The 21610-nt window shown below is 42.2% G+C and overlaps 9 protein-coding genes across 9 annotated transcripts; 6 read left to right on the forward strand and 3 right to left on the reverse strand.

Annotated features, from left to right (window-relative positions):
* Positions 1–568: 568 nt before the first annotated feature.
* Positions 569–1200, forward strand: IL334_003984 (uncharacterized protein; the record flags this gene model as incomplete). The annotated part of the gene is made up of 3 exons (XM_062935707.1): positions 569–801; positions 951–1050; positions 1126–1200. The coding sequence occupies 3 exons, from the start codon at positions 569–571 to the stop codon at positions 1198–1200; spliced, it is 408 nt and encodes a 135-aa protein (XP_062791758.1).
* A 244-nt stretch (positions 1201–1444) lies between these two features.
* Positions 1445–3133, reverse strand: IL334_003985 (uncharacterized protein; the record flags this gene model as incomplete). Its single annotated transcript, XM_062935708.1, has 8 exons — positions 1445–1456; positions 1561–1715; positions 1803–1948; positions 2035–2097; positions 2221–2378; positions 2522–2612; positions 2818–2956; positions 3073–3133. 8 exons carry the CDS (start codon positions 3131–3133, stop codon positions 1445–1447), a joined length of 825 nt encoding a protein of 274 aa, XP_062791759.1.
* A 304-nt stretch (positions 3134–3437) lies between these two features.
* IL334_003986 (uncharacterized protein) lies at positions 3438–4467 on the forward strand (the record flags this gene model as incomplete). Its single annotated transcript, XM_062935709.1, has 6 exons — positions 3438–3457; positions 3587–3766; positions 3866–3918; positions 3998–4090; positions 4169–4358; positions 4440–4467. 6 exons carry the CDS (start codon positions 3438–3440, stop codon positions 4465–4467), a joined length of 564 nt encoding a protein of 187 aa, XP_062791760.1.
* A 183-nt stretch (positions 4468–4650) lies between these two features.
* Positions 4651–7736, reverse strand: IL334_003987 (uncharacterized protein; the record flags this gene model as incomplete). Its single annotated transcript, XM_062935710.1, has 8 exons — positions 4651–4806; positions 4899–5196; positions 5255–5683; positions 5742–6271; positions 6349–6420; positions 6485–6604; positions 6667–6899; positions 6986–7736. The coding sequence occupies 8 exons, from the start codon at positions 7734–7736 to the stop codon at positions 4651–4653; spliced, it is 2589 nt and encodes an 862-aa protein (XP_062791761.1).
* A 1852-nt stretch (positions 7737–9588) lies between these two features.
* IL334_003988 (uncharacterized protein) lies at positions 9589–14281 on the forward strand (the record flags this gene model as incomplete). Its single annotated transcript, XM_062935711.1, has 15 exons — positions 9589–9771; positions 9836–10121; positions 10184–10970; positions 11031–11394; positions 11467–11501; positions 11561–11735; positions 11790–11840; positions 11897–12032; positions 12093–12225; positions 12284–12356; positions 12419–12615; positions 12681–12788; positions 12856–12996; positions 13066–13301; positions 13365–14281. 15 exons carry the CDS (start codon positions 9589–9591, stop codon positions 14279–14281), a joined length of 3822 nt encoding a protein of 1273 aa, XP_062791762.1.
* Positions 14282–14302: 21 nt separating this feature from the next.
* IL334_003989 (uncharacterized protein) lies at positions 14303–14623 on the forward strand (the record flags this gene model as incomplete). Its single annotated transcript, XM_062935712.1, has 2 exons — positions 14303–14337; positions 14410–14623. The coding sequence occupies 2 exons, from the start codon at positions 14303–14305 to the stop codon at positions 14621–14623; spliced, it is 249 nt and encodes an 82-aa protein (XP_062791763.1).
* A 639-nt stretch (positions 14624–15262) lies between these two features.
* On the reverse strand, positions 15263–16258 carry IL334_003990 (uncharacterized protein; the record flags this gene model as incomplete). The annotated part of the gene is made up of 2 exons (XM_062935713.1): positions 15263–15801; positions 15901–16258. The coding sequence occupies 2 exons, from the start codon at positions 16256–16258 to the stop codon at positions 15263–15265; spliced, it is 897 nt and encodes a 298-aa protein (XP_062791764.1).
* A 1158-nt stretch (positions 16259–17416) lies between these two features.
* On the forward strand, positions 17417–18224 carry IL334_003991 (uncharacterized protein; the record flags this gene model as incomplete). Its single annotated transcript, XM_062935714.1, has 5 exons — positions 17417–17527; positions 17802–17897; positions 17964–17987; positions 18056–18116; positions 18202–18224. 5 exons carry the CDS (start codon positions 17417–17419, stop codon positions 18222–18224), a joined length of 315 nt encoding a protein of 104 aa, XP_062791765.1.
* Positions 18225–18946: 722 nt separating this feature from the next.
* Positions 18947–21530, forward strand: IL334_003992 (uncharacterized protein; the record flags this gene model as incomplete). Its single annotated transcript, XM_062935715.1, has 14 exons — positions 18947–19000; positions 19101–19212; positions 19310–19343; positions 19426–19534; positions 19608–19689; positions 19756–19852; positions 19925–20026; positions 20085–20241; positions 20316–20462; positions 20608–20793; positions 20847–20977; positions 21037–21144; positions 21212–21409; positions 21497–21530. 14 exons carry the CDS (start codon positions 18947–18949, stop codon positions 21528–21530), a joined length of 1551 nt encoding a protein of 516 aa, XP_062791766.1.
* Positions 21531–21610: the final 80 nt, after the last annotated feature.

The raw sequence follows: 21610 nt of genomic DNA on the forward strand, positions 1-21610 counted from the left end.
CAATCCTTTAGGATTTTTCTAAAAGCGTGTTACTTTCCTGTATTTCATGACAAAAGGAGTGCTATCGAAATCAAGAAGATAGACTAGCAAGAGAAGCAATCAGGGCTTCTTGATTAATGAATATCTTTAGCGTGTGGAGGACGTGCCTCCTCCATCGTGTCGCTCTCGCACTTGAGATCAGCGTCATACTGTAAGGGCTGTGTCATGCATACCTCGCAGACCAGGTGAGGGGAGGAAGCCTTGATGAGTGATTACTTGATTCGGAGTGGATCGTCAAGTGAAGGTTGTGTCAGTGGTTTGAATCGTGTGTGTGTTTGTGTGTCTGTGCATATCAAAGGACGATCCCTTGGTCATCGGAGTAGGTAGTGAAGGAATGAATAGGCGTTGAAAGGAAGTGGTCATTTCTTGTATATATATCACGATGTTGGATGCGACTGATTACCATCACTCTCTCGTTCTTTCTCCTCATCCCACATTGTCTCTCGTCTCATCACCAGAATACCACATAATTCGACCAAGTTTTGCAGCACCTTCAAACGACCAAATAACCTTATTTAATCGACCCAAGATGCTATTCCATCGAATCTTACTCATTCTCACTTATCTCACCTTGGCCTTAGCCAGAGTATACGAAATCTCACTCCCAGACCATGCTGTCCCAGGAGAGACTATCGACGTCACAGTCAGCGCAGCAAGCCATATTATGAATTGGGACGATTTCGGTATCATCTTTGGTTTAATTAGGGAAGAACATGAATGTGACGGTTGTGTGGGAATGGAACTTGGTTATATCAGTTTATAGTGAGTGACTTGAAATTTTTAAAAAAAGGACAATGGCACACCACTCCGCCCAGTATCTCCCTTCTACCTCTGGAGGAATAGTATACTCCTCCCATTGACTGAGGTGAGAACTGTCTACCGAATGAACGCTGATCTGTGTTCCATCACAGCGGTAACGTGACACTTGGAAATACCACTTATCCAGTTCAGATTCCAGATACGACAACTGGGAAATATACGTTTGTAGCTGCCGTACCATATCTCGTCGGAGTGAGTAACGACATACGCTACAGACTGCAGTACTGTCTCGCTGATAGTCCCTCGGTCCTGTACTATCACTCGCAGATCTCTGGCGAAACTGGTATCAATTACTTCAACCAGTCTATAAACTTGGTGGCAAATGCTAAATTCCGTGTATAAAAATGTTCTCAAGAAGGACAGTGATGGAAATGGACATACAGTCTCGACCTGGTATGGTATAATATATGATTTCACTGTATATTACAGCTCCCAAGATACTCGTATTAATTCCCCCCATACTCTGTAGCAATGAACAGCATGTACTGTCGTATAAAAATGACTGCAGTCATAGCCGTATATTAGTTTGCTGCATACACATAAAATACAATACAATTATCTATCCAGCCACGCAAGAAAGAGAATGCTATGATAAGATCTGAGAGAATCTCGTCAGCTCATTCGATCATTTCTGGATCAAGAACGCATTCAATCCTTATGCCCAATGACAAGCTGATGTGGGAAGTAGAGGGAAATGCTCACAGCTAAAAGAACAACCGCAACTACAATAACCAAAATCATCAATAAACATGCCATTCTTCTTCCCGCTTTACGCTGATATTCATGTGCAGTAGTCAATTCCTCAGCTGCGGAAGACGTATCTCTCGCTACTGATGTTACGTTTGATTCGATATTATCTGAAGATCAAGAGAAAGGATCAGTCATGTCGGACATCTCTCTCAAAAAGCGCCACTTGAAAGACAAATTAAATGGATAAAACTTACCTATCAATCCACCTTGTTCAACTACCATTGTGCCTAAATCTCTGAAGATATCATTTAATTCATGTATACCAGTTTCAATTTCTCTTATTTCAGCTTCACGTTCTGCGATGAGCGTTTCTTGGAAGTCGAGTTCTTGAGGTGATACTCTATGGGGACGACGGTTAGTGTTAGTATGATGGGTTTCCGTATCGGATATGAGGAGGGCAAGTAGTCGTCGGAGTGTCAGACTCACTGTTGAACTTGTTGTTGAGCCTGGACCTGCTCTAATTCCACTGATGATCTAGGTTCGTCATGCCTGGGTCAATTTATAGAATGTCAGCTATGAGTACGCCGCAATTCGTTGTATGCCATGGTCATGCTTGAATTATTCTACCGGATGACAGGTATTGGGCTGGTAAAGAGAGTTGAGAGGACTCACGCCTCTTCAGACTCTTCTATCAACCTATCAACTTTCCTCTTCTGATTTTCAACATAACTCCGTTGTCTTTCTGCTGATTGTCGTTGTACTTTTTGGAATGCGGTTATTGAATTGCCAAATTCTTTAGAGAGCTTAGTCTGTATAGGTTTTCGAGATGCCTGAATGAATGAGTGAATTGCGAGTTTTAGCTCCTTTCAATCAGACGAAGCAGAAGGAAAAGACTGAAGAAGTGATTTGATTTGCGAAGAAGGAAAGAGCAAGTTGAGACATTGTAGATATAGAATAGAGAATGGGTACATACAAATTCTCCTCCAGCTGGATATGAAGCTAGTCTCTTTACATCTTCCGTTGACTTCTTGACCATCTCTCGTGTGGCTTCAGTCAAGTTATGCCTACAAAGCAAATGAAAAAACATGTAAGCGCTGTGACCGGTTTACGCTCTATCGACATGTACCCCTCGTCTCCCATCCCTCTTGACCTCTTCGGGCCGTACTGAGATCGGACGTTTCTCGCCCACTTCATCGTAAGGAATGGACAATACACAAATGATGCATGAATATGTACTGAGCAGACCCGTGCGAAAGCAGAACAACTCACAGACTAGTCCTTAAAGTTGATCCATCCCCTGTTCCACCTAATTTATCTACTAATTTCTGTATACCTTGAACATTACTTTGTATTTTGAATATTTGTATCGATACTGAGTCTTTCAATGCAGTGAAAGTCGCATCTTGGTCTGTTCGTTTCCATGCATATTAGCCGTGACATTCATTCCCTATGAACGACGAAGAAGGGCTATGGAGATCTTTTTCCTCGGGTCTTCTGGAATATTGCTCAAAGATAGACGCTCACCAGGTGCATTACCCCTTAATAAAGGTTGACTTTGACCTCTTTCTAAATCGTTGAAACTCATCTTGGTTGAATAATCGAGGATATTCAGTGTCTGATATAGGTGTCATAGATGAACATTAGATTATTTCGCTGAATTCGAGGTGGCAAGTGCTGTTGACGATAAATGATGGGCAAACTACATGTATGGCACGTGGCGGCGATCACCGAAATCTAATGTCACCAAAGAGATCCTCTCCCCAAACGCGTAGTGGAGGAGGAACACTGGCTGAAAATGTGAAGAATTAACTTAGCTTTGGTGTACCGCTCAGTACATATGCTGTACTTGAGATCGTCGTAGCTAGGTGAGATTGCAAGACCGGCTTGAGATGTCTCGAGCAGCTGCACCGTGAGCGACTTTTCTCTCTCCTTCCTTGTCCCCCACCTCTTCGCCAAAATGAGCTAGAATCGCAAGGGCTGGCTTCTAACTTGAACTTTCAGTGTTGATTTGTTTTTATTCTTAACAACTTTTGATTAGGCCGACAAAGATCACGTCTCATTCAAGTTGTATGATAAGTCAAGATACAGATATCAGAGGTGATATCGCTTTTGACGAAGGTACAATCGTCCATCCGAAGTCATCGATTTTAGCTTTAGGTGGTGCCATATCATTTGGTAAAAATTGTATAATTGAGGAAGGTGTCATTATCGTTAATAGGTGAATATACTCTTTTCTCACTCTTCTATCGTGTCTTGTTCCAAATGACCTAAGGTCTTCGGAAGCTAAATGCTCAGTGATGGTCATGAATCCATTTAGGGGAAAAGATACGATGAAAATAGGTGACAGTAATCATTTCATGGTTGGATGTCGTAAGTTCGAATGACCTATTCAATGATATCTTCGCAATAACATTCAGCTAATAACTGAGTGAACGATGATTCTAATTAGGAATAGAATCACCTTCAATAGGAGAATGGAATACTTTTCAACCACGTTCAACGTGTTCTTCAGGGGTAATCATAAGTGATAATTGTACTTTGAGTGAGTTTGATTGTAACGACCTATCATACCTCGAGGAAATACTAGATTGAACTGATGGCATCACCGTTCTCATTTTAGGCGCAGGAACTACTCTCCTCCATTCTCTTTCGTCTTCGGCTTCAACTTCCGAATCAATGGAAACCCTTCCTCCATGTACTGTGATATACGGTTCCAACTCAGATAGAAGAGTATGGGACGGTACAGGTCAAAAGGCAGGAAGGAATTTAAGAGAGAAACATCTCGAATATCTTAGGGAGATAATACCAAAGTCAGTCCTACTCATCTGAATCAACGATCGCAACCAGCTTCTCAAGTATAATCAGCTGATCTAAAGAATCGCTTCAATCAGGTATAATCGTATTAGACCAAATACCTAGGCCCGTGCTTTCTAGTTCCTCCATCAATCCATCACACTTTAACATTAATGATAATAACGAATAGATCAACGATTTAATGAGATGCGATACAATGCATTATTTCCAAGACCTATGCTTTGAGTATGAAAAGAACGATGCAATGCAAAAGGTGAACACTGTGCTATTATTCTAATTCTGACTAGACTATACTCTTCGTTTGTCCCAGCTTTCTCCTATATAAGCTGAGATATTTCCTCTTCTCAACGCGCCGGAATCAGGACCTATATCTCTTGTGATCGTTGCTAATTCGCGGTAGAATTCAGGAGGTAAAGTTCCATCTGAATTTGATCCACATTCAAGCTATCATCAGGTCACCTTTATCAGCTTAATTTCATCGAGAACCATAACAGAATGGCGACTGATACGCCGTACCGAGACACGAATTCACTCACCTCGGTGTAATGCAAAGGTTTAGTTTGACCTGCTAAACCTTCTTCGGAGACTTTCAAGGTTCTCCTCATCAATGGTAATTTATTGCCTGCCACATCAATCTCATCAACCTCTTCAATCATATTCAATCTTTCATCATATTCCAACACGTATTTCTCGTCTTTGATTACGAGCGAGGAAGGAGGTGATAGAGGGGACATAGAAGCTTGTTCAGCTTCGAATAAAAGTGTTATTGAATCTGGGATTTTATGATCAGGAAGCGACACCGTTGATGTGGATATCAATCTCGCGTCATTTGGTCTAAACAACAAGGCATCAGCGATTGTAATTCATCTGGAATATCAAGTCTGGAACCTACCGATCAGGAATGAACAGATCTGATTCTTTGATGACTCCAAATACAGCCTTAAACAATCTAGGTTCCTCATCACCTGTGACCGTCCCCTCCTTTTCACCTAAAATATCAGTAGATGCCTCCTTCTTCTCCAAGTCAGATGAAACCTCCTCTCCTGTGAAAGCAGCCTTCTCTATTGAACTTTCCACTTCCTTTGCGACTGGAATGACGGTATCCCCATCCTCATTCTTGATTTCCTCTTCCAGATTATCCAACATTGCTCCGAGTTGATCTTGCCACATAACGTCTTTCTCGCCCAATTGAGCCCTCTTATGTGTGAACTCGACAAATCTTGATTCTCCACTAGGGGTGGTGGGTATGGATCTATATCTGACTCTTCTCATTTGAATCGAATCACCAGATAACGGAAACTGGATCATTGAGGGCGTCAAACTATGTTGAAAATTGGTCAGCTAAATTGGTTTACTTGAAAAATGTCATGTCCGCTCACCTTGGTGCAAAGACAGGTTTAATGTTCCTGGTTTCAATCCATTTGGATAAAGTCTCGATTGGCCATTGACCAAGTAATGGGTTATCGAATATCCCGATTGATTTATCGTCTTCTTTTGGTTTTATAGGAAACAACAAATTTCCAAATTGGATCTTAATCCTTTTCTTTCCTTTTTTAGCTGTTAGATCCATTACCAAATTTTGGAACTCATCTTGAGTAGTACCTCTCAATCCTGCAACATTGGCATTAGAGATATCGATATCGGTCTTAGTGAATTTGACCGTAGGAGCGAATTGAATCCTCTCATTCTTTTGATCAATCTCTCTTAATGCTGGCTTGATATTCCATTCTGTGACCTTTTTCAACCTGAATAAAGTTTGCGAGTTCGTTATTGATGATAATGACCAAGGTAACGGTTCTGTCAACGATGGAGTCCATGGATAAAGCGATAGTTTTAAAGGAGAAATTTGAGAATGTCTTGGAGTTGGTAGCAGGGCGTCGACAGTTCGGTAAGGAGGTAAAGTATTGGTCTGAAAGAGTGTTAGCACATATGTCTTCAATTCAACAGGAGTATAGCCTTCTGATGATTGTATGACGGAAGACTTACTTGAAGAGCCGCCATTGCTAAAAGACGTTTCGCTGTTTCCGTATCTTCAAGTGTCATAGCTGTCACACGATACTATGGATTTTCACGTCAGCAGCTACTACGGCACTAAAAGGTTGTATTGTAGATCCACACATACCTTGTCTCCCGTTATAGGTTCGACATAAGCTCCCGCAGCATTCGATATTATCTGAAGTAAACCAACCGGAGCTTGAAGACCATGCAAATCTTGAGCAGGAAATTCGACTGTATTGATAGTCTAGACGTCGAAAGGAAGGTCAGATGAACGTCTAATCACGAGTTCCTATGAACTCAGCTTACCTGCTTTCTGTCGGCTAGAATTTGGGTGAGTTTTGCTAAAGCTGCGACTTGACCCATAGCCACGAGTACCATCCTATCTTTATCACCTAAAGCAGGTTGAAAGAATGTCGTTTCAGGAGCTTGTGATAATGGTACAATTGAGAATTCAATCGGATCTTCTCCTTGTGTTAACGATTGTATAAGTTGATTATTTCTTAAGAAAAGGAATAATTCGGGTGGAGGTAAATCGAATACTAAACATATCAAGAAATGATAAAAAATCAATACCCAAAGTCAATCAATCAGAAGGAACATCACGAGGAAGCTCCTCAAGACGTACCAGATGGTTCGGGTGGCCTTTCAATAGGTTTTGCACGAGGTTCTATCCAATCCCAAGACTTCAGTATCTTTTTGATAATCCTATTTTTACTAGTTTTTTTCGTTCCAACTTTTATATCTAAATCAATTGCTAAATTTCTAATCTGTTTCAAGACAAATGCAGAATCTATATTATCGAATAACTTTTTATACAATTTAGGATATATTGGATGCCATGGATCCGGTGGTGATCGTTCTGGTTTTTTAGATAATAAATCTTCTATTGTAGGTATTGACGTTGTGTTTGGGTTTGAATTTGGATTTGATGCTGATGAAATCGTATTTGGCGTAGTCAAGAGATTTGACCAGAATGCATCATTAGATGAGTTTTGTGATGATACCGATAGAGGAGATGATGATGTAGCAGAATTGGGGTGAGAAGATTGGGTGGGAGAAGGTTCGGATCGAAATGCTTCTGCTAATTTCTTAGCATTTGCTAAAGCTTGTTTTTTAGCTCTTGAATTGTTATTCTTGAATGCCCTTCTTTCCTTCCCTATGGCATTCCCATTGACGGATCCTTTTTCAGCTGCGGCTTCGATAGTGCTCTCAGGCTGCTCAGGAGAGATCTCTGAAGTCGAAATTGCAGCTGAAGAAGCGAATCTTCTTGAAGGCGCTGAACTAGATTCAGCATGAGGAAAACCCGTTTCCACAGCATGATAAGCAGGTCGGCAGAATCGGATAGGGTGTTGCCTAGCTGCTCGAAGAGGCAGCATGTCGAGGTGATTGAAGAGCAATGATAATGTAAGGTTGAGCGGATAATGAGGGTTATAAGTCTTTTGCTACGTCGTAGAGTGATAATCGTTTGTGCAACTTCCGAAAATTCAGGTTTCAGATATTTCGATGTTCTCGGAGATTTCACCAAACTCCGTCAGTCACTCTCCTTTGATCATGGCATGGCACCTTGACTGAATCACTGTTATACGCGATGATACACATGCATAGCGGAATGTCAAGACCCGATACATCACAATGGTGAACAAGAAGGGTAACGAGAATCGCACGCAAATCGAAACTTTTCCGAGTGAAGTCGCCTGAGAGAAGACACTGTCAAGTTCTCTTCCACCCATCATCGTTTATTCTGTCTGAGGATATCCACGACCATGGAACATTAAGGACGTCACGTCTCGTTCAAGGAGTGGGTGACTGAGCTGATGCCGCTTGTTCGCCGTGGACAAAGAGATCGGGACCGCGAGCGCTGGTTATCGCCTTCTCGCCATGTATTGAGCGTCTGACTGTCACCATGGATCTAAGCCAGATGTAGATAAGATATGGGTCAAGCTTATTGATCATCAGATCTGTCAAGGCTGATATTTCGCTCCACCCGGTCAATACTATAGCAGCTCCTTCTCTTTGCTCGTAGACTGACACGCAGTGCAATGAACATCGCTATAGATACATTTGCGTTGACAGAGCAAGTAAAGCAGAACAGCAGGATGAGATGGCAAGTAACAGCGGGATGATTATTCCGTGGTCGTGGTTCCATGTGATGCAGAGAGTCGTAATTTAATGAGGACGTATGGGTTTCGGCTTCAAATTACGACATTACATACACCCTATACGACGGTACGACAGATCTTTAGGAGATCTGCCACTTGGTGATGTTATCGTTATCTTCTTCTGTTCGCAAATCCCTTCAGCAGGTATGTTTGGCCTAATACAGTCCGTTTGGCAGATTAGAAGTGAACGCATCCCTCTGGGTGGTATTAGCTAATAGCTGCATGTATGATGTGAGATGTATTCTGCGCGTTGCAAAAGAGACCCGCAAGCTGGCTATGATCTTGAACTAATTATATCATATTTCACCTCGGCCATGGGTGGTCATAGGTATGTATGATGAATGTATGAGGATGGCCGAGGTGGGAAAAGGAAGGGTGAGATCGAATTAGGGTCCCAGGCACATTTCTGATTATACTTAAGTTATTTCCTGATATAGTTTAGCATATTACATAATGTTATCGTGCATTTCTTACCCTCCCTCCTCTCTGCTCCTTCCTCCTTCCCTCCACCTCCAATTCCCCCTCCCCCCTTATCCCATCTACTCGGAAACACACTATCTAATTGTTACGAGTATGTCCTGCCGAAATCATCAAAAGCGACAACACAGCGTCTCACGATTGAGGTCGACAAAATAAGCCGAGTGAAAGGAATTCGGGTTGTCCGTCATTTCACTTGTTTGCATTCTCTTTCCCCAATCAAGACTCATACTCACGCTCTCTGTCCGTCTATATCTCTCACATGGACAGAGTCAAGCATTATATCATCGATCCCGATTCTTCCCTTACCGCAGGATCAGGACCAGGACAGAGTCCGATCATCCAAAAATAAATACCGTAATCCTTTCTCAACTTTGCCCGTATCCCCTCGCTGTCAAAGAGCTTTTTTGGCTTACAACTGTCTTCATTATCATTTTCGTTTTTCCTTCTTTCTCTGTTTCACTTCCACCTGCTCAAGAATAGCCATAGGATCTCAATCCTTTGTAATTGTATTTGACTCTCCAATACTTCTCACGACTGTGATTGTCAATAAAATCTTCGTCACAGCATATGCAAAAATCACTTCATCACAATGCCAGCCCATAATCCGCGGTTACCCGCCCACATGACAGATCTTTCAATGCCCCCTCCTGCAGATTTCGTCATTCCAGTCGACACAGCTGGTCCGTCTGGCACCTCGAATAACCAACAATCAGATATCGCTGGAGTGTTGAAGAGAAATCAAGCTTGTCTTCAGTGTAGAAAGAGGAAATTGGTGAGAGACCCAGCCTGAGAGAGACTCAACATAGATAAGCTAATCCGAGCACGTTCGTCGATAGAAATGCGATGCTGTGCGCCCTCATTGTGCGACATGTGTCCGATCATATCGTCATTTATTGCGTACTTCACCTAAAAGCAATCCTGTTCTTTGTTGCGATTACGATGATGGGACAGGAGCGCATGCGGATGAAGGTGAAAGAGTATCATCGAGTAAATCACCAGGTCAAGGACCGGAAGAAGAGGAACCAGGCGCGAAGAAAAAGAGAAAGGCAAGTGGAGATGGTAAACGGAAGAAGAAAGATGAAGAGTTTGAGGAAGAGCGTGATAGATTGACCAAAAAGATCGGTAAGCTGTTGGCTTATCTCATCAGTCAATGTGCATTTCTCTGACAGAACATATGTTATCAGAGGAGTTACAGGCTCAATTGACACAGAACAATCAAGCTCAACCAGCAGCTCCACCATCACCACAATCTGGTAATCAGTCTAATCGAATATGGTCGGATATCTCTCAGTCACAGCAAGATCCGATGTTTGCAGCTTCTCCCACTGCCTTTCTCGAAATGCTCTCCTCTGCGGCTTCCAATCAAGCCACCAACACGGTCAATGTAGACATCAGTCAAGCTACTGGATCGACCACTGAAGGCTTCATGTGGGGTGGGAATACATTGGATCAATTAATGCCAGAAGGTGGATCTGCGTTCAAACCTTTATTCATGTTCGATCCAAATCAAGCATCTGACCAGAACGTTAATTTGTCACACGATCTTTCTCCAGGAGTCCAATCGCAAGAATCAAGGAAGTCAAGCTTACCTAATCCCACATCTGGGGGAGATTCATCTTCCGGTGTATCAAACATTCTTTCTCCCGGAGGTGTGTTCAACTTTTCACCCGGCGATACTAGTGGCTTCTCAGCAAATTGGCCTAACCCTCCAGGTCCTTCAGGGACTCTGGAACCATCTACCAAGGTGGACGGACCTTGGAGAGCTGTCGAAACCATCGAGACGGTCTTCGCAGCCAGCATGAATGGCCAAACGATGCAGGATAGTACAGGGGATACCAATATGGAATCGGAAATCAACATGGATGGTTTACAAGCTGGATTGGATGCAGCCGTGCAACAACAATTACTCATGGACTTGTTCTGGCCAGGATGGCCTATCAACCTTCCAGAACCAAACGTTGTCAACGACTTGTAAGTATCCTTATGCGACCACGGGAAGGAATCTTCTGTCTGACGGGTTCTTTGACGTAGGATCGAAGCGTTCTTTGATCTAGTACCTAACTTACCTCGAGTGTTGCATCGAGCAAGATTTTTGTCAAGAATGGCATTACCTCCCACCCATTCTAATTTCCCTCATCCAGCATTAATTCATGCCGTGTGTGCAGCTGCTGCAGCTTGGTGTCCACCCGAAATATACGAAAAATCAGTGAGAGGTAAAGGATGGGATTCAACAGACTCTACTTCGGGCATGGGGATGTATGGAACTCAAGCACTTGGTTCAAAGCAACTAAAAGTGACCCTCAGCTTCGGCTTAAGACAAGCTAGTTTTGCCAAAGATGCTGTTCAAGAAGGCTTGAACACTGGAAATAGGTTGTTTGATGTTGTCAGAGCAATGGTAAGTGATCACTATAGCGATCTGAAGGACTGACTGGAGCTAACTTCCGGTGTTCCCGTGTTCTGCCGATAGATCATCCTATGTAGAGTATTTATAGACGACACAAGGCACGTATACGGTAATTCATACCATGAGTATGTCTGAGCTAATATCCCTTTATTGGTAGAATGTTGGAATGCTGGGCATACAGCGGTTTAGTTGCTCGTATGCTCCTTCCCTTAGGTCTAAATGTTCGTTCAGCGGAACTTTCCCTCAAATCAGTGATGCTACCACCCCCAGCGGATACTCTAGAACGAGAGGAGAGAAGAGCGGCCGTTTGGATGGCGTTCTACCACGATACAGTCAGTCTCACGTCTCGCACTTAACGTATCATATCGACTGACAAGCATTTGCAGATTGCTAGTTCAGCGAGTGGATGGGGAACATCCATGTCACTAGATGAGCTTGTAGGTTCATGATAATGGATATTAGCAAATGATTATCACTGACAGCCAATGCACAGACCGTACCGTTGCCCGTCTCGCGAAAAACCTTCGACACAGGTCACGAGCGTATGGAACCCAATCCGCAAGATTTGGAATCTCCCGATTTCTGGGTCAAGCATCCTGTGGTAGATTCATTTGTACTGGTGATCAAAGGTGAGTCGCTTTCTGATGGTCGTTGTGGTGCATTGCAGCAGTGATCTGACCCTTGTTAAGCTTCTGTACTCATGAATCGAGTTAATAAATTCGTACGACGGTGGAAAAATCGACATATGAGGGATGACGATGACTTTGACGGATTGAATAAACCCGAATTCAGGGAGATTGCAAATGCGATCGCTTGTTTCCAGTAAGTAACGTCGCAATACCAAAATTTTAGCACTATGAGCTGAAGTTGGGTATAATAGAATGAGTTTCCCGCCTGCTCTGAGAAATGTTGGAAGATTGACACCAAAGAGGAGATTTGACATTGATTTGATTGTATGTTCAGCTTTCTTAATTTCACCTGGCCACGCTTATCATAGCTGATTGTGTAAACTCAGGCCGCTCATATGTTGCCTCATGCTGCTGCGATCTGCCTCCATGAGCCATTTGCGGATCTGAACGATCCAAGTGATCAGGCTGCTCGACGCATGTTAGCTGCCACTCAAGCTATCGTTTCTATCGTCCAACAGCTCGCCAGTGTTCTCGGTGAAGGCGGTCATCATTTCACCTCGGTGATGCATTCTTCAGTTTCAGTGTGAGCCTGCACCTTCTCCGATGTCTCGTATAAGTTGAGCAAGCTGATACAAGAATTTTATATAGATGTCTCGTCACATCTGCAAGGACTTCGCTGCTCTTCCTCCGACAAGCCTTGAACGTAGGCGACATGCTTGCAGCCCAAACACATAGAACAGACTGTGAAATGATTCGGTGAGCAAGATATTTATGATAATGAGATGCTCTCATAAATATTGCTGATGCGCGATGGAATGACCAGAATGGCACTCAGTCAATTCGGCGTCCGTTTTAAGATCGGTCATCACCATTCGCAATTGATTGAGTATTTCCTTGATCGAGCGACCAATCCCACATACGAGAAGATACAAGCTCACTATCCTGACCATCCACGACCTGGAGCGTGAGTGGACCATCTCTGAATTTGGCCTGTTCCTGAAATAAGTTAATCGCGTTCTCGTTTTGTTTGTAGACCTGAGCTTACTCCAACGTCCAATTTTGGATATTGTATCGCGAACGCACTAAATATCAAGAGAGGTTTCTGGAGATTGAAGGGGCAATTGACACCAGCGAGCGATTCGCCGTTTGGTTCCACTCCTGATAGTCGAGGGGCCCAAGCTAGTTCAAGTACTAGCGTTAGTAATCATCTATCTGACGTAGAATCACCCAATCACCTCAATGACGGAAAAAAGCAATCGAGTTATTCAGGTACGCAACATTCATAAACTTTTACGGAGGATATAGAAGAATTGACCTGTTTGGGTGTTTTAGGTAACACCGGTACCCATACTTCCTCCAGAAGAAATACTTCGGGAGACCCTATGAATTGTCTTCCGACAAGTTCGACGAATCTGCCTGAATATGATTTTGCGGGTATCGCATTTCCAAAAGGGTCCATCCCAAGGCAACAGTCTAACAACGCCTCTGGCAGTGGAGGAGGAACCGTAAATGAATACATGGAAGTCTCTAGTCCAGCGATTGGCACCTCATCGATTACGCCCGTATCACAGGAGATGGCAGATCAGATAACGGCAGCGAGATCAATCAGACCTGATGGTCATATTGGAGTATGGTTGAATACTACCGAAGCAGATTTGTTAGCTGAAGTGTCTAAAAACCAAAGTCAAAATCCGAAAAATAACTCCGGTACGGGCATAGGTTTGACATCAAATTTCAACAATAATGGGTTCAAAGCACCTGATATATCAAATGCATCGAAAGAAGTTTGGGACAAGATAAGTAAGAGAGATACAGTTGGATCAGACGGTCAATTACCTGGATGGATCAATACTACAGAAGCTGAATTAATCGCTGAAAGATCTTCTCCTTCAAATAATGGGATCAATCCGCCTGATCCGAACAAGGCAGCAGATCAAAATCAGAATTCGGGTTGGGATAAAATTAGTAGAAGGGATATGGTCGGAGCAGATGGTCATTTTCCTGCATGGATGAATACCACTGAATCTGAACTAGCGGCTGAAAAATCGACAGACGCAAATACAGATAAAGACAAAAATTCAAATTCAAATACAAATACAGGTATGACATTCGGAAATCCACCAGGTTCAACCGATGAATTGGAAAAGAGACTATCAGGTTTCTGGAAACCTGATTCAAATGCTACTATTCCATTTTGGTCTACTTCTACCGAAGATCAATTGATGGATATCAACCGCAATCAATCATGACTACCCATATCTACTTCAAATATGGATTTGGACGACGGCGAACAATCTGACCGGAGGTAAGCTGGAATATCACGTTCTTCTAAAAAACCCGTAAGAAGGAAAACCAACTCCTGAATCACTTCAATTAGTAGAATACCTCGCATTGAAACGTCTTATAATACTCGTACCATGTCAAAGTCAAAACAATCTGGAGACATCGGCATAACTCAAGAAGATATCTTATCGAAAATCAGTAAATCGCATAATAACGGAAGTGGACCAAGTAAAATTGGTTTCATAGAAGGCGAACAAGAACAAGGAGTCGTAGGTGATATGTTGAGAAGGATATATGACTTCGAATGATCGTTTGAATCGTTATTTGTTTTTGCCTTGTTTCTGGGGAAAAAAGAAAATAATCTGATTATATACGTGTGTTCTTTGATCAGATGGAGATTTCAATTTCGTATGTATGACAAAATCCTTATTTCCCCTCGTTTGAACCATAAAATCAGTTCTCGTGCTTTTATAACATCGTTTGTTCTCACAAAATTTAACATTAATAATTAAAAACAATAATTCACCTCTCTTCATCGTACTTCTCAAAATTACTTTACTCAACTCTTCGTAAGAACCTTTCTTGGTACGCTCTACTTTGTACATGTTATCTGTTGTGTTTTATATACTCACCATATATTTCTAATGAGATGTACAAATGTGACCACTCCCACAACGCAGATTCTTCCTCCCGTGTGCGAGACAAGAGACTTGTCATTACTGATTGTTGATATGGATTTATACATGAGGCATATTAACGAATATGATAAAATATACAATGATCACTATTCTGTCACAGAAATTTTACACAAAACAACGCTATCCGAAAGATAAGTTACACATACACACGTAGCTTGCGGAAACATCAAATAAAATAAATAAACAAGGAAGGATAGAGGAAAGAGGGTGGGGAAAGGGGAATCATTCAGGCTAGTATAATTTTATAAATTATAATAAACCTAATAACTTCGGTTCTCTACTTGGATCGAAATGTCTTTTCTCTTCAATCAATAGTTGATTACCGATCATTCGGTTTTTGTTAGTGGTATTGGTATTGGTATTGGTATTGGGTATAAAACCATTTTGTTTTATAGGAATAATTTGACCTGTAGTATTATTCCTATTGATTGAAGGTTGGGGTAATAAACCTTGTTGTTGATTATCACCTCGACTCATCCCTTCTGCATTTGCATTTACTTCTGAAAGATGTAATGGGATTACAGGAGACGAATGTGCGTGTCCAATTCCATTCCCATTGCCATTTGCATTTCCATGTGGAAGAGTATTCTCCAATCCAGGTCTAACACTTTGTTGCTGATGGTTATTGTGGATTTTATCTACCTGTGAAGCTGATAATGGAGTAGAAGAAATGGGTGAAGATGCCACAGAATTCGAATTTGAATTGGGAGTAAACCCGAATGATGGTCGTGAGAGCGTTAAAGATGATAAGAACGAAGGTCTTCTAGATGAAGGTGGTGTAGGAAGTGCTAAATGTATCCAAATCAGAATGAATCAGCTCTGTTGAAGTATCTCTATCTATCCTGAATTTTTTCTAAAGGAAAAGAAAAAAAAGTCGATCTACTCACGATCGTTTCCATTACTGGTAAAACTCAATCTTCTCTCTTCGGGAGTTTCTCTTTCATCCCTATCGAAACTATGTGTACCACAATCGAAATGAGCTAGTAGATTGTGTAATAATCTATTTTCAATTTGATGATGATGAAGATGATGTGAAGGTGATGATTCATGATGACCATGCTCAAGCTCTTGACCATGACTAGTATGGTCTGAAGCTGTTTGAGGTGGTGTACCGTTTGGTGTATATAACGAAGAATGTGAATCGAACCTTGATCCATAACCAGATTCGATCCCAAATGAAAGTGCCCTAGGTTTCTTGTTCATTTTCGTTGGAGAGCTGTTGCTGGAAATAGGTATGTGTGACATTCTTAATGTAATATATCGATTCTTTCGTCTTTCTTTCTTGGAGTCGTATGATAAAGGATCAAGCCTGATAAAGCTGTTGAGTGGTTGTAAGCTATATATATTAAGTTGGAGCTTGTGAGATGCTGAATATTGGCTGTATGGCAGTGGTCAGTAACAAGCTTGGCCCAATGCGTCACGATAGATTTGAGTGGCGTGAGATAAAGGGATGAGTGTCGCTCCAATATTTGTGATGAGCAATGTAAAGGATAGAAGTGGAGCGATAAAGGAAGATAAGAGCAAGAGGATAGGATGTAAAGGTGAAAGACGAGACGGGGACGATCGGTGGGATATTTGAGGGTTTATTGTTGAACAGTGCTCAAAGTCTGAGATGGAATGAAAATTAGGGTTGTGATGTGATGGGATTCAAGCCACTCACTCTTTCGAAAAGATTCAAGTCTTAGCTTTGAGAGTATCCCCTTGGTGTACTCTTCACCTTGAACAATGATTGATTCTCTCAATATATAGTAATATCTGCTATTCTCAAATACCAGACACAAAAAGGGGATCGAATCGTCCGATCTAACGTTTCTTTCTCGACAACTGATCTATTCCGCCCTTTTCGATTATATAGTGAACGAACGATGTTGTCCCACTGATTTCGATTGGGTGGTGTATCCTTCCCTATCGTTCTACTACTCTGAAGTATCTGTTGGTACGGAGAAGCGATAACTCAATGGTATATAGCTTGTACCATCTAACCTTGTCATCGCCATCACTCGTATACACCCTTCACTAATACCACCCAAACTCTCCTTTCCGCTTTTTCCTTCAGATTATTGACAATAACAAACAAAATAACGTAAATGACGCACGGTGTTCCGTGTCACGTGATCATCTGGTCGGATCTTTCGGAAGTAACTGCATGGCCCCCTGGAACCAATTGGAAACTGCCACATTCATTATTTTACTAGGTGGCAGTTGTGATCAGATGATGGGATCAATTACGTCATTACCCATAACCAAACTAAATCTACATAACGCTGCACTGGCGAATCGCAATAGACCAAACTCAAAGAGTTCCATTGCAACCATAGTTTATCCCTTCTTCGACTTCTTCACATTCTGAATCTAAATACAGTAAACTAACACCAAACATTAACACCAATCGTAATCGCAAACATGTCAGTACTTCGACTTCAAGCCTCACGACTTCTCAGACCCGCTTCAGCCCCTTCCGCTAGAGCGTGGAGCAGGGGATACGCTGCCAGTGTACACGGTAATGACCCAGAGGTGAGTGACGGTTCTCGACCAAATTGAGTGCAATGCAAAGCGTGTACAGAAGAGTGTAGAAGACCGAGTCCGGTAATCCAGGATTGGTTATCATTCTTTGGTATTCTTTCATGTCGAAGCTGAAACAGAAGATCGGAGGTATCACTATACGAAATTATAATCTTGAATGGCTCTTCAGCTTCGAGTACGGTGATAAGGGCTTTGTCTGATCTCCGAAGTGATAAGTGATCGAATGTATGATACTGACTTGGTCGATTGTCGATCAACGAAATAGATCCTCGATAAAGAGAAAGCTAAGAACTTGGAAGGAAAACAAGATGATTCTTCTCCCCACAAGGAACATGCTCCAGGATGGAATGAACATCTTGCCGTGAGTCGGGAGTAACCTTGTATATAGAGATTGAAACCCACTGACTGATGTTCCTGGCTTCCTTAGTCTCACGCTGAGGCTGCCGTCAAGGTCAATTAATCTATACAAACTCGTCTCAATGCAAATAAGCTGACAATTGACTTTTATGTCTCTCGTAGGCTGACCAAGCTGGACCTACTGGAAAACCAGGAAAGGAACTTCAAGATGCTACAGTAGAACGTTAGTATCGATGTATAACAGACCTCATTCTCAACAGTTCTTAGCTGACTGGTTCGCGTGCATACCCATTATTATAAACATCCAGACACTCACAAGAAGCACAAGTAATCATTTTGGGTGGATAGTAACAACGCAAACGAACGTGTATGCTGTGAGCTCTTTTACAAGTTATCCTCGGAGTTACGCTGAACGACTTCACGACTTCATATAGTATCGGGTTTAGTATTGGAGCATTGGATTAAACGAAATCACATCATCACCAATGAGCAGATATATGTAGTGGGATAACAGGCAATTCATGGTCGAAATCAAGTAGAGCGAAATGTGGGGGCAAGCAGAATCATTAGAAATTCATATAAATAGGTCAGAGAATGCAGACCAATATGGCATCGCATACATTGAGCAGTCGATGATCTCCCATTGTAATCGATCATCCCCATCTGCATCGCTCAGTCTGACACTCGAGTGTGCTGCAACACAGAATGCTTACGTGTTCCCAAACCGGGACAGAAGGGGTTTTGTTGTGGACGTGTTTCTCTTTTGTCTTTTGCATGTTGATTGCGTGCATTTTAACTTTCTTCTTTGCACAAATCATCACACGGAACAACCTGAAAATTGTGGAAAATTACAGTTTAATTCATATGTAACCGGTTATATGGTATGAGGATAATAACCGGAGATCAAACAACCTCGACGAATCAACTTGTTCTTTATTCATAATTTCAATCTAAACGAAAGATCTCATCTTACTTCAAAGCCTTTGCAGCACCAGTATCACATATAGGACACCCATTTCCATAATTGAGCTACTTAACAAGCATCCAATCATAATGGCAACTCAAGAAACAACACTCAAACCACTGACGAGAGATGAAGTGTCCAAAGTGAGTTATCAGTTTTGATCTTTGACCGTTGATTATTGCTCCTTTTCACCGTTGTTGGACTCAAGTGGCTAACTTGGTTGTCTGGTATCCTTATTGTTAGCACAACAAAGGAGGAGATCTATGGGTTGTAATAGACTCTATTGTATACGATTTGTCGAAATTTGGTAATTTACATCCTGGAGGTATTGGTGTTTTGTTGGACGAAGAAGTTGGTATGTTCACGTTCGCATTTCATTTTCGGTTATCCGGTCTCTCTATCTTTTCTAAAGTCAATGCAACCTGACTGAACTAATCGTGTATGTTATGTAGCTGGACAAGATGCAACAACCGTATTCTATGGACTGTGAGCTAACCCTCCATGCCCTCCGAGCATGAGCGTGCAGAAGGATGAAACGCTAATCTATACATGCGCTATGATATGGCAGTCATCGATCAGAAATACTTCAAAAACCACAGTATCAAAGGTTGAGAATTGGTCAAATTGAAGGTGAAAAACAACAAATTCAACATATGAAACCTGGTGATATATCCAAGGTACGCTCGTGAATAACATGACAAGACCATAAGTAGGATGGTTTTAGCTGATATTGTATGTCGGCATTCAAAGGTGCCATATGGTGAACCAACTTGGTTGACACCGGAATTTAAATCTCCTTATTACAAAGAATCTCATCTTGCTTTACAGAAGGGTTAGCTCTCCACTTGACCGTCCTTCCCCACAAGTACACCGCTGACCTTACGTACCGAATTCTCAGTTATGCGTAAATTCGTTGATGAGGTGATTTACCCCGACGCTCAATCGTGTGAAGAATCTGGTAAACGAGCCAGTAAAGAAGTTCTTGAAGCCATGGCGTAAGTTCTTCTTGCGTCTCTCTCTACTGTATTTGAAAGTACGATACGCTGATCACGGCTATCATGTCGTAGAAAAGTAAATCTGAACGCGATGAGGTTAGGACCAGGAAAACACTTACATGGTAGAGAATTGTTTGGCGGCGTTATCAAAGGAGAAGAATTTGATTATTTCCAGTGAGTATCACGTGCGACTCAGCCGGATTCCTCTTGCTAATCGTTTTCATTCATTCAGCGAATTGGTCATTAATCAAGAAATCGCTCGAATCGGAGCAAGAGGATACGGTGATGGTCTCAACGCCGGTATGGTGATCGGTCTCCCACCAGTCCTCAATTTCGGTCAAGAACCATTACGATCTAAAGTCGTCGAGGAGGTTTTCAGCGGACAAAAGGTTTGTGCACTCTAAACTCGGATATGGCTTTATTATGCGGAAAGCAAATAGCCAACCCTGTTCACAACGTATAGATTATTTCCCTTGCCATCTCCGAAGCCTTCGCCGGGTCTGATGTTGCCAACTTGAAGACTACTGCCACTAAGAGTGAAGATGGCAAATATTGGACTATCAACGGTACCAAGAAGTGGATCTCAGGTGGTATGCACTCTGATTACTTCGTGAGTCGGTCCAAGTGACTATATCGTGATGTATGGGACACTGACAGTGCGCAACGATCTGGTATGCAGACTGTGGGCGCAAAGGTAAGACCCCTCGCGATCTATACGTGGATCCAAAAGTTAGCTAACAACAACGTTGGCATAGACTGGAGGCGGACTCACAGCGTTCCTTGTTCCTCGAGGGGAAGGAGTCGAGACTAAGCAAATCAAGACTTCTTACTCTACCGCAGCTGGTACAGCTTATATCACTTTCGACAATGTCAAGATTCCTGCTGAAAACATGCTTGGACCTGAAGATGGCGGTCTGATTGTCATTCTATCCAATTTCAACGTGAGTCGGCAATCTCAACTTTGTAGGTGTAACGACTGACTCATGCAATTCAGCATGAAAGATGGGTCATGTGTTGTGCGAGTGCCAGAAGTTCAAGAATGGTGGTTGAAGAATGTCTTAAATGGGCAGCACAAAGACGAGTTTTCGGTAAACCGTTACTCGCTCAAGCAGTTATTCGAGCCAAGTGAGTCAGGGTTATTCTCTCACCAGTAATTGAACCATCGCTGACGGTTGAGTACGTAGATTTGCATCTATGATCGCGAAGATTGAGGCTACTCAAGCATTCCTCGAAAGTGTAACGTACCAAATGAACAACATGACGTACAAGGAACAATCTAGAAATTTAGCTGGGTGAGTGTGCTCAACTGGCGCTTCTAGGGCCTGAACAACGTACGCTGACGAAACGATAATCATTCAGTCAAATCGCTTTCTTGAAGATGCAATCTACAAGATTCGCTGGTGAGATTGCAGATGATGCAGTGAACATTTTCGGTGGAAGAGGGTTAACCAAAACTGGAATGGGTAAATTCATCGAACAATTCCAAAGAACCCAGAAGTTCGATGCTATCTTAGGAGGTGCAGAAGAAGTTTTGGGTGATCTAGGAGTTAGACAAGCGTACGTTCACCTTTTCCCTGTCTGAAACATTCTTGTACACACGTGCAGATCATAAAGCTGATATTCCTCGAACATACTACTGGGTAGTATGAGAAAGATGCCTAAGGATGTTCGATTGTAAACCCCATCTGCTAAGCAAAGAGACGATGTGGTGAATGGAGTTTGAAGATGAAGCGAAACTGATGTTGTCAATTTTGTATT

The sequence above is a fragment of the Kwoniella shivajii genome, chromosome 5 (assembly GCF_035658355.1).
Source record: "Kwoniella shivajii chromosome 5, complete sequence".
NCBI classification, from domain to species: Eukaryota; Fungi; Basidiomycota; class Tremellomycetes; order Tremellales; family Cryptococcaceae; genus Kwoniella; species Kwoniella shivajii.